We start from the raw sequence: 13,248 nt of genomic DNA, 5'->3' as shown, positions 1-13,248 counted from the left end.
GGAGGTTACGGGGTGATCAGGTTGTCCATGTGTCCCAATGTAAAATCCCCATTTTACAGATGAGGTAACTGAGGCAAAGAGGAGTTAAGTGATTTACCCAAAGTCACACAGCTGACAATTGGCAGGGCCGGGATTTGAACCCATGACCTCTGACTCCAAAGCCCATGCTCTTTCCACTGAGCCACGCTGCTTCTCACAATGATGATTGTCATCATTGTTACTGTTGTATTTTGGGAATTAGAAGCACTTCTTAAATTACATTTTGTTCTAGCAATTACAGAATCAAGGTACTCTTTAGGGAATCAAAATTTCCCAGAGTAAACAAGATATTGAAAAACCTTTATCTGCCCTTATCATTGCTTAAACTTGCTACTGACTCTTCCCCATTGATAATTAAACCCTCCTTTACTCCTGTTTACTTGATCACTTCTTCAAATCTGCTTTCTCTCTTGGCTTGATCTGAGAAACAGTTCAGTGAGAGCCCCAATAATTTTTTCTAATAGCTCTGCATAGGATGTTGTGTTCCATCTTTGTAAGAAAATTTGTACTGCCCATTAGGAAACATCCTTCTTCCAAAGGATTAGATAGAAAAATGCTTAAAAATTTCAGCTTGTTTTAATTTAAGAAAAGGAAAAAAGGTCCCCAAAAGGAATGTGAATTTTCTTTGGGTCTGTAACATTTTTATTTGATTGATTACAAATTGAATTGAAAACAGACAAATGTTAATAGCTAAATTGGTTTCCATAGCCCTTTCTGACTTAATTGGTCTTTTAGTTATGAAAATACTTGTTGCAAATAGCCTTGTGGATTTATTTAACTTTCTGCTGCTTTACTTTCAATCCTCAATGCAGCCTTTTTTCTCCACTCCCTTCTAGCTATGCCCTCTCTTATTGGAAACCATTTGCAAAAGATAGGTCTGTACTTTCCTAGCCCCTAAAACCCACGTGATTTTTTTTTTCCAGATTCTTTCTAATTGGGATTTCTTCAGGCCCTTTTGCTTTTCCTTTCAATGCAGCCTGGTTCTCCCTTAGCCAATCACTCTGATCATTAGTTTGCTCCTTCTCAAAGCAATAGCTCCTTTATTGCTTAAACCATAGGGCCTCCCTTAGCTGTACAAGTAGCCTCTCTGTTCTCTTTTTCTCCCTTGTGCTTTTGCAAGAACCCTCCCATGCCCACTTCTGGTTCTGACACTCTTGCTGCTCTATTCCCTTGTCTCTTTTCATTTTTTTCAAGTTGGTTCTGCCTCTGTACTTTCCTGTTCCTGTTTTATGAAGAGGTGTGGTAGAACTATACCGTTAGAAAATGGTCAGTAACATTTTGGAGTAGGAGAACTAGACAGAACTGAGTGACAGGACATCACATAGGCTAACAGCATGAACCTTCTGGGCTACTCCACTGTTGTGAGACTGTAAAGGCTTATGTCTTCTTAATCACTGGGCAAGTTGTATGAAATGGTCTCAAGGAGAATCCAATCTGCAAGAATTCCCCAGCTCTGTTTTGGGCTCACTGAGTTTGTCACCGATTTTAGCAGGGGCATAAGGGAGAAGCAGTGTGGTCTAATGAAAAGAGCATGGTCCTCTAAGTCAGAGGACCCGGATTCTAATCTCAGCTCAACGAGTTGTCTGCTGTGTGACCTCAAGCAAGTCATTTAATTTCTCTGCCCCTGAGTTTCTTCATCTGTAAAATGGTGATTAAATCCTACTTCTACCTAGACCGTGAGCCCCATGTGGGATAGGGACTGGGTTCAATCTGAAAACCTTTTATCTACCCCAGTGCTCACAACAACACTGGGCACATAGTAAGTGCTTAACAAATACCATAATTGTTATAAAAGCCTAACTCTAAGGGTTCCTGTAGGGGCAAAGGTGTTGGAAACCCCAGGCATTATTACCTGGTTGTAGTTTGTCACTCTTGCAGCTCACAACTCTTTGCAGCTCACAACTCCGGGAAACTGAATTTCTTTACCCCTCAAAATAAGGAAGAAGAAGCACACCAATCATAAAATAATCAGCCCGATAACAAAGCCCACAAGATAGTGGAAAAATATCTGGAAACTCTGCTGAATTTTTTTTAATGGTATTTAAGCCCTTACCGTGTGTCAAGCACTATTCTAAGCACTGGGGTGGATACAAATCAATCAGGTTAACACAGCCCGGTCCCACATGGAACTCACTGTCTAAGGAGGGAGAACAGGTATTGAGTCTTCTTTTTACAGCGAGGAAACTGAGGCCCATGGAAGTGAAGTGACTTCCCCAAGGTCACACAGCAGGCAAGTGGTGGAGCTGGAGTTAGAACCCAGGTCCTCTGACTCCCACTAGGAGTCACTGTTTTCCCTGAGAAGTTTTAGCAAAACAAAAAAACCTCTTGCCATTTTCCAATTCATTCTAACTTTTTAGTGACTCAACTCTGCTTTAGAAAGTTTTTCATGGATTTGTATTTTGTCAGTTTTGTAACAAAAGAGGAAACTGGAACAACTAATTTAAAGTCCTAGGAAACCAAGCTTCCGAGGTGCCAATTCTTATCTCAAGAAAATGCTTACTCTGGACATGCAAGTCTTTGAAGCTTGATGCCAATTTGCCCTGCAGTTTTAATGTGTTTAGCTGAAAGGAAGTTTTGTGTGTGGAGGCTAGAGGGCCGCAGTCACAATCTTGGCTCAAACTATCTTTGCTTAGCTGGGAGAGACTCTGTGTGCAAACGTGGGCTTCCAGCATGGAGTGACTAAAGAATGCCCCCCCTGAGAAATCAGCACTTGTTGAAAACATTAGAATTTAAACTCAGTTTGCTGTGATTCAAATGTGCGTGAAAAACCTTGTTTGGAAGGAGACTGATCACGTCATCTGAGAAGAGAGATGGGAGATCAGTGTAATAATGCTCTCTCTCCTAAAATACTCAGTGGAACACCCTGTAACCTCCCCCAGCGCTTAGAACAGTGCTTTGCACATAGTAAGCGCTTAACAAATGCCATCATTATTATTATTATTATTATTTGAACTATACCAAAATTCAAGTTGAGAATATGCACCTTCTTCAACCTGAGAAGCAGCCCATGAGGGACCTGATTGTCTAGATTCTACTCCAGCACTTAAAGTAGTGCTTGGCACACAGTAAGCACTTAACGAATACCACTATTATCATTATTATTATTGTTACTGTTATAATTCATTATTTCCCTTAGGACCCATTGTGGCCAGAGAATGTGTCGTCCAACCCTGTTATCATTGGTCAGGGAAGGTCTCTTGGAGGAGATGTAACAGCTATGAGACATGCTCATCCCTTCCCAGACCTTTTTCAGACCTTTATACCAACTCTCCCAAGTGCTTAGTGCAGTGTTCTGAAAACAGTAAACAATAAATATGAAGGATTGAATTGCCCATTTTGGCAAAGAATAACAGGGAATGGGAAGAGCTCTCTGCCATATTCTAGAGAACTTTGTTTTAGTATGCTCAACTGGCTTATCATATGTAAACTCCAAGCTCAAATTCCATGTTCTCTCCCCTCCACCTGCCCCAATATTACCACATCTTGAGCAATGTACTGTGAAAACAGTTGTGATAGTAAATCTTTAATAATGTACCTGCCTACCTTCATGCAGCCAAACAGATGCTGGGCATCATCAGGAAGGGGATAGAAAACAAAAAGTCGTAATTAGTCTACTCAGTGAAGCCACAGTATGCACACACTTTATAGACTGTGAGCCCGTTGTTGGGTAGGGACCTCTCTATATGTTGCCAACTTGTACTTCCCAAGCGCTTAGTACAGTGCTCTGCACACAGTAAGCGCTCAATAATTACAATTGAATGAATGAACACTGTAGAGTTCTGGTCACTGATTCATCAAAGAAAGGACACAACAGAAATGGAGGAAATACAGAGGAAGGATGGGGAAGGGAAAGATTTCAAATGAAGATAGACTGAAAAGATAGGATTCTGGTTTGGAAAGACAAAGATCAAGAGTTGACAGAATCCTGAAGGGTATTTGCACAGCAAATAGAATTGTTTTCATTAAGTTTCACAGCAACCTGATGAAAAGATACCCTTTGAAGTTTGAGGGTACTAAGTTTAAAACAAGTGAAAGAATTCACTTTTTTGCTGCCACAGGAAGTTGTGCTGGCCAAAAATACCAGTTTCTTCCAGGAGGATTTGGTTACAGTTAGGGAAGAGAAGTCTTCAGTGAGTTGCTAGAGGGAAAGTTAGGGATTTTAGTGCCAAGGAAGGCAACCATCATACTGTTCTTCCTAAGTATCCTTTTTTCAATGCCAGAGAGAGAAATTTGGACTGAATGGACAATGTTCCGTCCCAGTAATTGTATTTCTTATATTTTTATGTATCTTAAATCACCCCAGGGTCCTTGAATGACATTCAAACATCACCTTTCCATCTGGTCTTTTTAATCTATCATTATTCCTCTGAAAATTCTCTGTTTTTCCCCCCATTCCCTTCTCACCTGCTGCTGGAAGGTGTCAGCTTAACCCCAAGGGTGGCCCTAGGGGTTAATTATGTAGCTCACTCTGAATTAAGGGACTTGTTCATCAGGGAGACAGGAGATAGGCCTTAATCTCTCCCTCTGTCAACCTCTGAACCAGTTTTCTTCACTTTTGTCACTGGAGAAAACTGCCTGCCGCACAGAAACGGAATTATAAGCCAGGACTTGTAAAGTGTGGAAGCATCAGAGAAAGAGAGGGGGGTGATTAAATCATTTTCAGGTGGAGAAAAAGGTCTGGGGAGGGATGAGTATGTCTCATAGCTGTTGTATATCTCTTCCAAGAGGCTTTCCCTAAGTCCTCCTTTCCTCTTTTCCCACTCTCTTTCTGCGTCACCCTGACTTGCTCCCTTTATTCATCCCCCACCTCCCAGCCCCATAGCACTTACATACATATCTGTAATTTATTTGTATCAATGTCTGCGTCCCCCTACAGACTAAACTTACTGTGGGTGGGAATTATGCCTGTTATATTGCTATATTATGGTCTCCCAAGTGCTTAGTACAGTGTTCTGCACACAGTAAAAACCCAATAAATACGATTGTATCTGAAAGAGCTCCCTTTGGGGCAGATGCTCTAATAGTAATAAAGTTTGAGTGTGGTTTTCTCCTATTCATCACTTCAGTAGGGGGCTCTCTTCCCAGGGAGGTTTTCCGTCACCTCTCGGGTTTCAATTCTCAGATTTTCAATAAACCTTAAGGTGTAACTGATGTCTTACCCTTCCCTTTTCATAGGTCTCCTCTCTTGTGAAGTCTCTGATGTTCTCTGTCTTCTAAGATGACTGACGAAGACTTTCCCTTATCAATTGAATTTACTTGGTTTATTTGCTCTGTGGATCCTCTGATGTTGAATGAGGTTTGAGCTCTGACCGAAGGCATTTCCACATTTGTTACTTTTACAGGGTCTCTCTCTAGTATGGAATGTCCGATGTCGGTTAAGATTTGAGCCCTGTCTAGAGACTTTTCCACATTGATTACATTTTTACAGTGTCCAGTAATGGATTCTCGGATGTTGAATGAGACTTGAGTTCCGAAGTTTTTCCCACATTTGCTACATTTGTGAGTTAGCTGATGTTGAAGAAGTTCTGAGCTCTGGCAAAGTGCCTCCACGTTCATTACGTTTTTTAGGGGTTGTGTCTGATGTGAGTTTCTGATGTTGCCTGAAGGGTTTATGCCCCTAACTACTATTTTGGGAGTTTTACACTCCCAGTCACCCATAGTCCTTGTGAACATGTGAACATATCAATTTACATTTCTACTATTTAAAAACTTATTCACCTATCCATCTTTCTGTTCTCTCTTCCTCCTAGCTAAATAATTTTCTCACCCCCATTAAATAGTAAATTCCTTAAGAGCAGGAGTCCTGTCTTTTACCTTTATTTTATTCCCCCAGGTGCTCAGTAGAGTGGTCCACACACAATAGGCACTCAAATAAATACTACTGATTGATTGGATGGTTTCACTAGTATGAGTGCCCTCTCCCCTGCCCCTACCCTGGAACTTCCTGAGTGTTTCTATGATTAAATACCTGAGAAATGCTTGGGGAATACAATCTCGTCCCCTCTCCCAACACCCTTGCAGTGGGAAGAGTCTTGTGCAACCTTAGCCCGGTCTGTGATTGTAGAAGGAAGAGAAATTATTTCCATGTAAAATATTGCCTGGTAGCTGTTTCCGGTTGGTTTTGGAGTTATGAAGTTAATCAGTTATGTCTTTTTGTCAAAAACAGATTATATTCAGTGCCCTCACTGCATGAGAAGGTTTAACGAGAATGCAGCTGGGAGACATATCAACTTCTGCAAAGATCAAGCTTCCCGTCGTGTTTTCAATCCAGCCCAGACAGCAGCCAAAATGGCCTCCAGGGCTCAGGTAAATATTGTTCTTCCTGTGTAAGGGGAAGCCAACGAGGAGCACCAGTGGGCTGGTCACATGGAATCTGTGTCTATGCACTTGGTGATGGAGTTGCTGGGACATGCTGCTTGAATGTAGTATGGTCAGAGAGTAGAATTGGAGGGAATTTTGCTCCTCAGCCTTCCCTCCCCTCTCAGATATCCTGTGAGGTGATCTATTAAAGAAGGAAAGGCAATATGAAGGAGAAAGAAAAGAGAAGGCCATTGACTCAACAGGTAATAATAATAATAATACTGATGGCATTTGTTAAGTGCTTACTATGTGCAAAGCACCGTTCTAAGCGCTGAGTAGCTCGAGACCTGTCCCTTCCCTTTGACCACCTTAGTTTCCTCACTGGAAAATAGCTCCAAAACTTTTCAAAGCAGTTGCAAGCCCTGCTCTAAAAAGCTGTGAGTCCCTCAGAAGAAAGGCAATAGAGGAAAAGCTACTTATCATCTAAATATTGGCTCCCAGACTGCCTGGTGTTTGAAGCAGTTTTTTTAAAGGCACTGAAGAGCACTGGGTGTGGCACTGCAGGGAACCAAGTGCAATTTTGTGTTTGGTTTTCTCCCTTTTCAGGGATCCATGGTAGCCTAGGTCCCACTTTGTTCAGATAATTGGCTGTCTATTGTATTTGAATGGTAGGGTTCTTTCTTCCTTAGCTTTAGCAGAGTGTGATTTTCAGAGGCTATCTATCTAGGAACAAGCATACCACAGTTCTGAAGAAAGATTGCCTTCTTCAGACCCTTTTTTTCATTGAACTTCATTGAAGCTCATATTTAATGAGTCATACACATGCAGGGCTACAGGATCCAATTATTCTAACCATCTGTGCAGGTGTGATAGGCAGCCACAGTGTGAAGCTGTCGGATAAGAGCTCTGCATTCCTCAAGAGGCATGTCTTTCCCTTACAAATTTCCCTTGAAAATTTGCCAAGAGTTTCCATGAATTTCTGCAATAGGTAATGGGCCTGCAAGCTAGTTGCTCGTCGGAATTTGGTCCCAGAGGGAGGGTTCCTTAGACTCTCTGGACTCCAAGAGCCTGGTTGGGCAAGGCAGACTGCTCCCCGTACTTGGACACTGTAGGGTGTGGGTGGAGGACCTGCCTCGGGGGTAGGGGGATAGAGAGAGATAGAGACAGAGAGAATCAGTGGGCCAAGTTTAACTATACTGCTGCACGATGGATCTTAACCTACAAACTGAAGGGTGAGATTAAGCTTCCTAAACTCATTTGCTGATTTTTGTGTTCTCCTTCCTAATTCCCCTAGCAGTAGACATAGTTTGGGACCCTGACAAGCCAAACTTGACGCCTTCCCCCAACTCTGTCATATTGTACTCTCCAAAGCTCTTAAGAACAGTGCACTGCACACAGAAGCACTGTGTGCTTTCCATTGATTGTTCACCGCTGTTTTCCTCAGGTCTTCTTTTTTTGTCTAGGCCCTTGGCTAGCAGAACAACTAGGTTAAGAAGTCTTGTTATCTTTAATGACAAAAATATTAAAAGTTTTAATTAAAGTTTTAAGGGTTTTTAAGTGCTTTTGGAAATAAACTTTCTTTAAGAACAAAAATAATTTTTTTACATCCCCATCCAAAGAGGAAAGCACCACAGCCTTCTATAGCTGGATTAGAAATGGGCTGGGGTCTCCAAATGAACAGTGTGGCTACAGGTGACAATTCTGCTCTGGTTTCCATGGAAATGGAGGATGGGTAAGGAAGAGGAACCCTTTTTTGTATGGACTTCTGAATTTTTCAATTTTTTATTTGACCAATTTGTTTACTGTCTGCTGGAGGCCCTGCTTGGCTCTAGACAAATCCAGGGTGAATGGATTTTTTGCTTATTTTTGATGGTGGCAGTCCATTTTCTGTCAGCTTTTAAACTCCACTGTCATGTAAAGCAGTCCCTCTCTCAAATGGGGTTAAAAAAAGACCCATTAATGTGACATTCATTATAATATGTATGAAACTAGAAATTATTTTTGTTCTCAAATGATAGTGATGATTATATTTATTAAACATTATATGCTAAGCACTGAAGTAGTGACTCAATAAATATGATTGAATGAACAAATAGAAGATAATAAGGTCAGACGTAGTCTCTGTCCCACACAGGAATTGCAGTCTAAGTGGGACAGAGAATAGATATTTATCATCACTTTAATGTGAGTGAACTGAGGTACAGGGAAGTTGTGTCTCACCCAAAGTCACCAGCTGTCAAGTGGCAGAGAGCAATGGATTATGTTTATTGAGTGCTTACTCTGTGCAGAGGATTGTAGTAAGCGATTGGGAGAGTAGAAAAGATTTAGTAGACTCACTTCCCAACCTGAAGGAGGTTATAGTCGAATGGGGAGAGACAGACATTAAAATAAATTACAGGTAGGGGGAAGCAACAGAGGTGAAAGATAATAATAATTATTATTATGGTATTTGCTAAGCACTTACTATGTGCCAAGCACTGTTCTAAGCACTGGGGTAAATACAAGGTAATCAAGTTGTCCCACGTTGGGATCGCAGTCTCAATCCCCATTTTACAGATGAGGTAACTGAGGCCCAGAGAAGTGAAGCGACTTGCCCAAGGTCACACAGCAGACAAGTGGTGGAACCGGGATTAGAACCCATGACCTCTGACTCCCAAGCCCGCGCTCTTGCCACTAGGCCATTCTGCTCCTCTACAGATATGAGGGCTGTGGGGGCTAGTAACCAAATGTTGGGTTTTTTTTTACAATATTAGTCAAGTACTTACTATGTGCCAGGCACTGTTCTAAATGCTGTGTTAGATATAAGGTAATCGGGCTGGAGACAGTCCATGTCCCAAAAGGGGCTCATAATCTTAATCCCCATTTTACAGATGAGAAACTGAGGCACAGAGAAGTCAAGTGACTTGCCCAAGTGCTTAGGTGACCCAGAAATCCTGGAGTGGCATGGTGGAGAAAGTAAGGTGGAGAGCTAAGGGGTTAATCAAGGTTCCCAAGCACTTAGTACAGTGCTCTGCACGCAGTAAGCCGCTCAATAAATATGATTGAATGAATGAATCAAGGAAGGCCTCTTGGAGTAGATGTAATTTTAGAAGGACTTTGAAGATAAAGAGGGCAGTGGTTTTCCAGATATGAAGAGGGAGTGGGCTCCAGGTGGGAAGGAGGGGGTGAGCAAGAGGTCGTCAGAGTGAGAGAGATGAGAATGAGGCACAGTGTGTAAGGTTGTATTGGGGGAGGAGTGAAGCATGAAATCTGGGGTGTTGTGAGAGAAGAACAAAGATAAGTCGTGTGGAAAGAGCTGATTGAGTGTCTTAAAGCTGATGGTCAGGAGTTTCTGTTTGATAGGGAAAGGATTGGGAAACCATTGGCAGACTTTGAGGAGTGGGGAGACATGTGATTTCAATGTTTTAGAAAAGTGATATGGGCAGCTAAAGGACGGGAAGGGGAGAGGCTGGAGGCTGATGTAGTAGTTGGGTAAGGATATGGCAAGTGCTTGGACTGGCATCGTGGCAGTTTCAATAGACAGGAGAGGTCGATTCTGGTGATGGTGCGGAGAAAAAAAATGACAGATTTGGTGACTGAATATGTTGGTTGAAAAAGAGGAGTCAAGGATACTGTCAAGGTTGTGGGCTTGAGGATAATAATAATAATGATGGCATTTATTAAGCACTTACTATGTGCCAAGCACTGTTCTAAGTGCTAGGCACTGTTCTAAGAGCTGGGCACTGTTCTAAGTGCTGGTTGAGAATGGTGGTGGTTTCAACAGCAATGAGGAAGTCAGAAGAAGAAGATTTGGGTGGGAAGATAAGGAGTCCAGTTGGGGATACTCTGAGCTTGAGGTGCCAATGTAAGCGATATCCATGTAGAGATGCCTAGAGACAGGAGAAGATGTGAGATTGCAGAGAGTATGGAGCTAGTGAGTTGGATTTGGGAGTCATTCCTGTAGAAATGGTAGTTGAATAATAACAACTACAATAATTGTGGTATTTGTTAAGCACTTACTATATAACAAGCACTCTACAATTGCTGGGTTAGAGTCAAGATAATCAGATTGGACTCAGTCCCTGTCCCACATGGAGCTTCCAGTTTAAGGAGGGAGAACAAGCATTTAATTCCCATTCTACAGCTGATGAAACTGAGACACAGAGAAGTTAAGTGACTTGCCCAAGGTTACACAGCAGACAAGTGGCAGAACCAGGATTAGAATCCAGTTCTGACTCCCTGTCCCATTCTTTTTCCACAAGGCCATACGGAAGCCATGAGAGCAGAAGAGCTCACCAAAGGTGTGGTTGTAGATTGAGAATAGGAAACCCAGAACTGAGCCTTGTGGGTTAGAGAGTGGGAGGCAGAGAAGGACTGAAGAGACCAAGGAGGAACGGCCAGATAAGAGGAGAACCAGAACTGTAGGAGGACTGTGACCAGAGAAATCAAGATTAGATAGTGTTTCCAGAAGAAGGGAGGGGTCCTTGTTATCAAAGAAAGATTGCTGAAGGTTCAAGCAGGTTATTGGTGACCTTTGGAGAGAGCAGCTTCAGTGGAGGTGCTGGAAGCTGAATTGTAGAGGGCCCAGGAGAGAATTGGAAAAGAGGAAATGAAGGCAACCTGTTCAGAGTTTGGCTGGGAATGGTAAAGGGGAGGTGAAATGATAGCTGGATGGAGTCGAGGGCATTTATGGGACAGGTTGCACTTGGATGAATTTGAAAGCAAAGGGAAAGGAGCCCTTCTCCAATAGCTCCACTACATGGTTAAAGATGATGTTCAGGGAGAGAAGAGTGGGAGCAAAAGGTGTGAGGGAATTGGGTTGGTGGCTCAGGTAGAGAAGTGGATATTGAAAGTAGGTGGCAGAACCAGGACTAGAACCTGGGTATCCTGGCTCTTAGCCCAGTGCTCTTTCCAGTAGGCTATGCTGATAATCAATCTTTTTTTATGGTATTCATTAAGCGTTTACTACATACCAATCAATCAATCGTATATATTGAGTGCTTACTGTGTGCAGAGCACTGTACTAAGCGCTTGGGAAGTACAAGTTGGCAACATATAGAGACAGTCCCTACCCAACAGTGGGCTCACAGTCTCACAGTACCAGGCACTGTACTAAGCACTGGGGTAGATACGAGCTAATCAGGTTGGACAAAGTCCCTGTCCCACATGAGACTCACAGTCTAAATCCCCATTTTACAGATGAGGTGACTGAGCCCAGAGAATTTAAGTGATTTGCCCAAGGACACAAGGTAGACAAGTGGCAGAGCTGGGATTAGAATCCAAGTCCTCCTGAGTCCCAAACCCATGCTGTAATCCACTAGGCCGTGCTATTTCTCTAATTGATCCGTGTATTTGAGTGCTTACTGTGGGCAGAGCACTATACAAAGCACTTGGAAGCCTAAGGACTTAGAGTAGGTAGACACCATCTCTGCCCATAAAGAGTTTACAGATTAAAGCGGGGAGACAGACATTAAATTACAAATGACTACCTACTGTGCTGTGGGGATGGGGTGAAAATCTAAGTGCTCAAAGGTTAAAGACCCAAGTTCAAAGGCAATGCAGAAGGGAGAGATAATAGGGGAAGTGAGGGCTTCATGTTTTTCATTGAATTTAATTAGGGTTTTGAAGATCGGGAGAATGGTTGTCTAGTGGGTATGATCAGGGAAAGAATTTCATGGTAGTGGGAGGATAAGGGACAGAGGTCAGTGGTGGGATAGAGGAGGTCAAGGAACAGTGAGCAGTTGGCATTAGGGGAGTGAAGTGTGTGGGTTGGGTTGACAAATTAATGTATGGGTACTGGAATGAGGCAAAGGGAAGACTCAATCCCCAGGGCTTAAGTGGGAGAATCTCTGAAAATAATAATAATTATGGTATTTGTTAAGCACTTACCATGTGCCAACCACTGTTCTAAGTGCTGGATGTGGCCCTTGGAGAGGGGTCCTGTGAAATAGGCCAACCAAGAGCCAGAAGAGAGGAGGCAATACCTTTTTCCTCCCCATTTCAGTGAAACCAAAAATGGCAAGCGGGAAGAATCTTCCAATTTGCTTTCTGGAACTCTAGCATATGATAGGCAAGGTAATTTGTGGTATGACCTATAGCCCCTGTCTTTTGTGAACTCTGAATGTGATGCCAACACGCGTGAATGGATGACCTAGTCTCTCTTTTCCCAGGGCAAGGCCCAGATGGGCCTCAAGAAAGAGCCACCTGTAACAAGGGCTGTGGGAACAGCACTTGGGAACAGGGCCCAGGAGTCGGTGAAAGCACACCCGTCCAAAGCAGGTGAGGCCATGGGGCCGAATGGGGCAAGAATAGACTGGAGAAGGGTTCAGGAGCCTCCACGTATCTAGGGCTGGGGACGGGGATTGCTGATAATAATAACAATAATAATAATTATGATGATGGTATTTAAGTGCTTATTATGTGCAAAGCACTGTTCTAAGCACTGGGGGGATACAAGGTGATCAGGTTGTCCCACGTGGGGCTCACAATCTTAATCCACATTTTACAGATGTGGTAATTGAGGCACAGAGAAGTGAAGTGACTTGCCCAAAGTCACACAGCCGATAAGTGGTATAGCCAGGATTAGAACATATGACCTCTGACCTCCAAGCCTGGGCTCTTTCCACTGAGCCATGCTGCTTCTCTGATGTGATATGAGCTTCAAGACTCATTGGTTAGGGGAGACCCTTGATGTAAATTGCTCTCAGTTAAGAAGGCAAGCACTGGTAATTTCCACCCATTTTAGTGTTTCTAAGAAATTCATTCGTTCATTCAATCGCTTTTATTGAGCACTTACTGTGTGCAGAGCACTGTACTGAGGTAAGGCTCCAAATGAAACCAATTCCCAACAAAACATGACATAATCAGTTAGAGGCAAGACTGAACCTCTGATTTCTCATAGCATTATAGTAAATAATGAAAAATAATGTC

At 42.7% G+C, this 13,248-nt stretch overlaps 1 protein-coding gene across 1 annotated transcript in view; it reads left to right on the top strand.

Annotated features, from left to right (window-relative positions):
- ZC2HC1B (zinc finger C2HC-type containing 1B) overlaps positions 1-13,248 on the top strand; it is a 34,104-nt gene that overhangs the window by 12,931 nt on the left and 7,925 nt on the right. Inside the window, exons 5-6 of the mRNA XM_038762358.1 lie at positions 6,206-6,345; positions 12,489-12,597. Coding sequence (XP_038618286.1) covers positions 6,206-6,345; positions 12,489-12,597 — 249 coding nt within the window. The remainder of the gene's footprint in view (positions 1-6,205; positions 6,346-12,488; positions 12,598-13,248) is intronic.

Source organism: Tachyglossus aculeatus, chromosome 2, assembly GCF_015852505.1.
Source record: "Tachyglossus aculeatus isolate mTacAcu1 chromosome 2, mTacAcu1.pri, whole genome shotgun sequence".
Lineage (NCBI taxonomy): Eukaryota > Metazoa > Chordata > Mammalia > Monotremata > Tachyglossidae > Tachyglossus > Tachyglossus aculeatus.
This window is presented reverse-complemented; position numbering and strand designations above follow the sequence as displayed.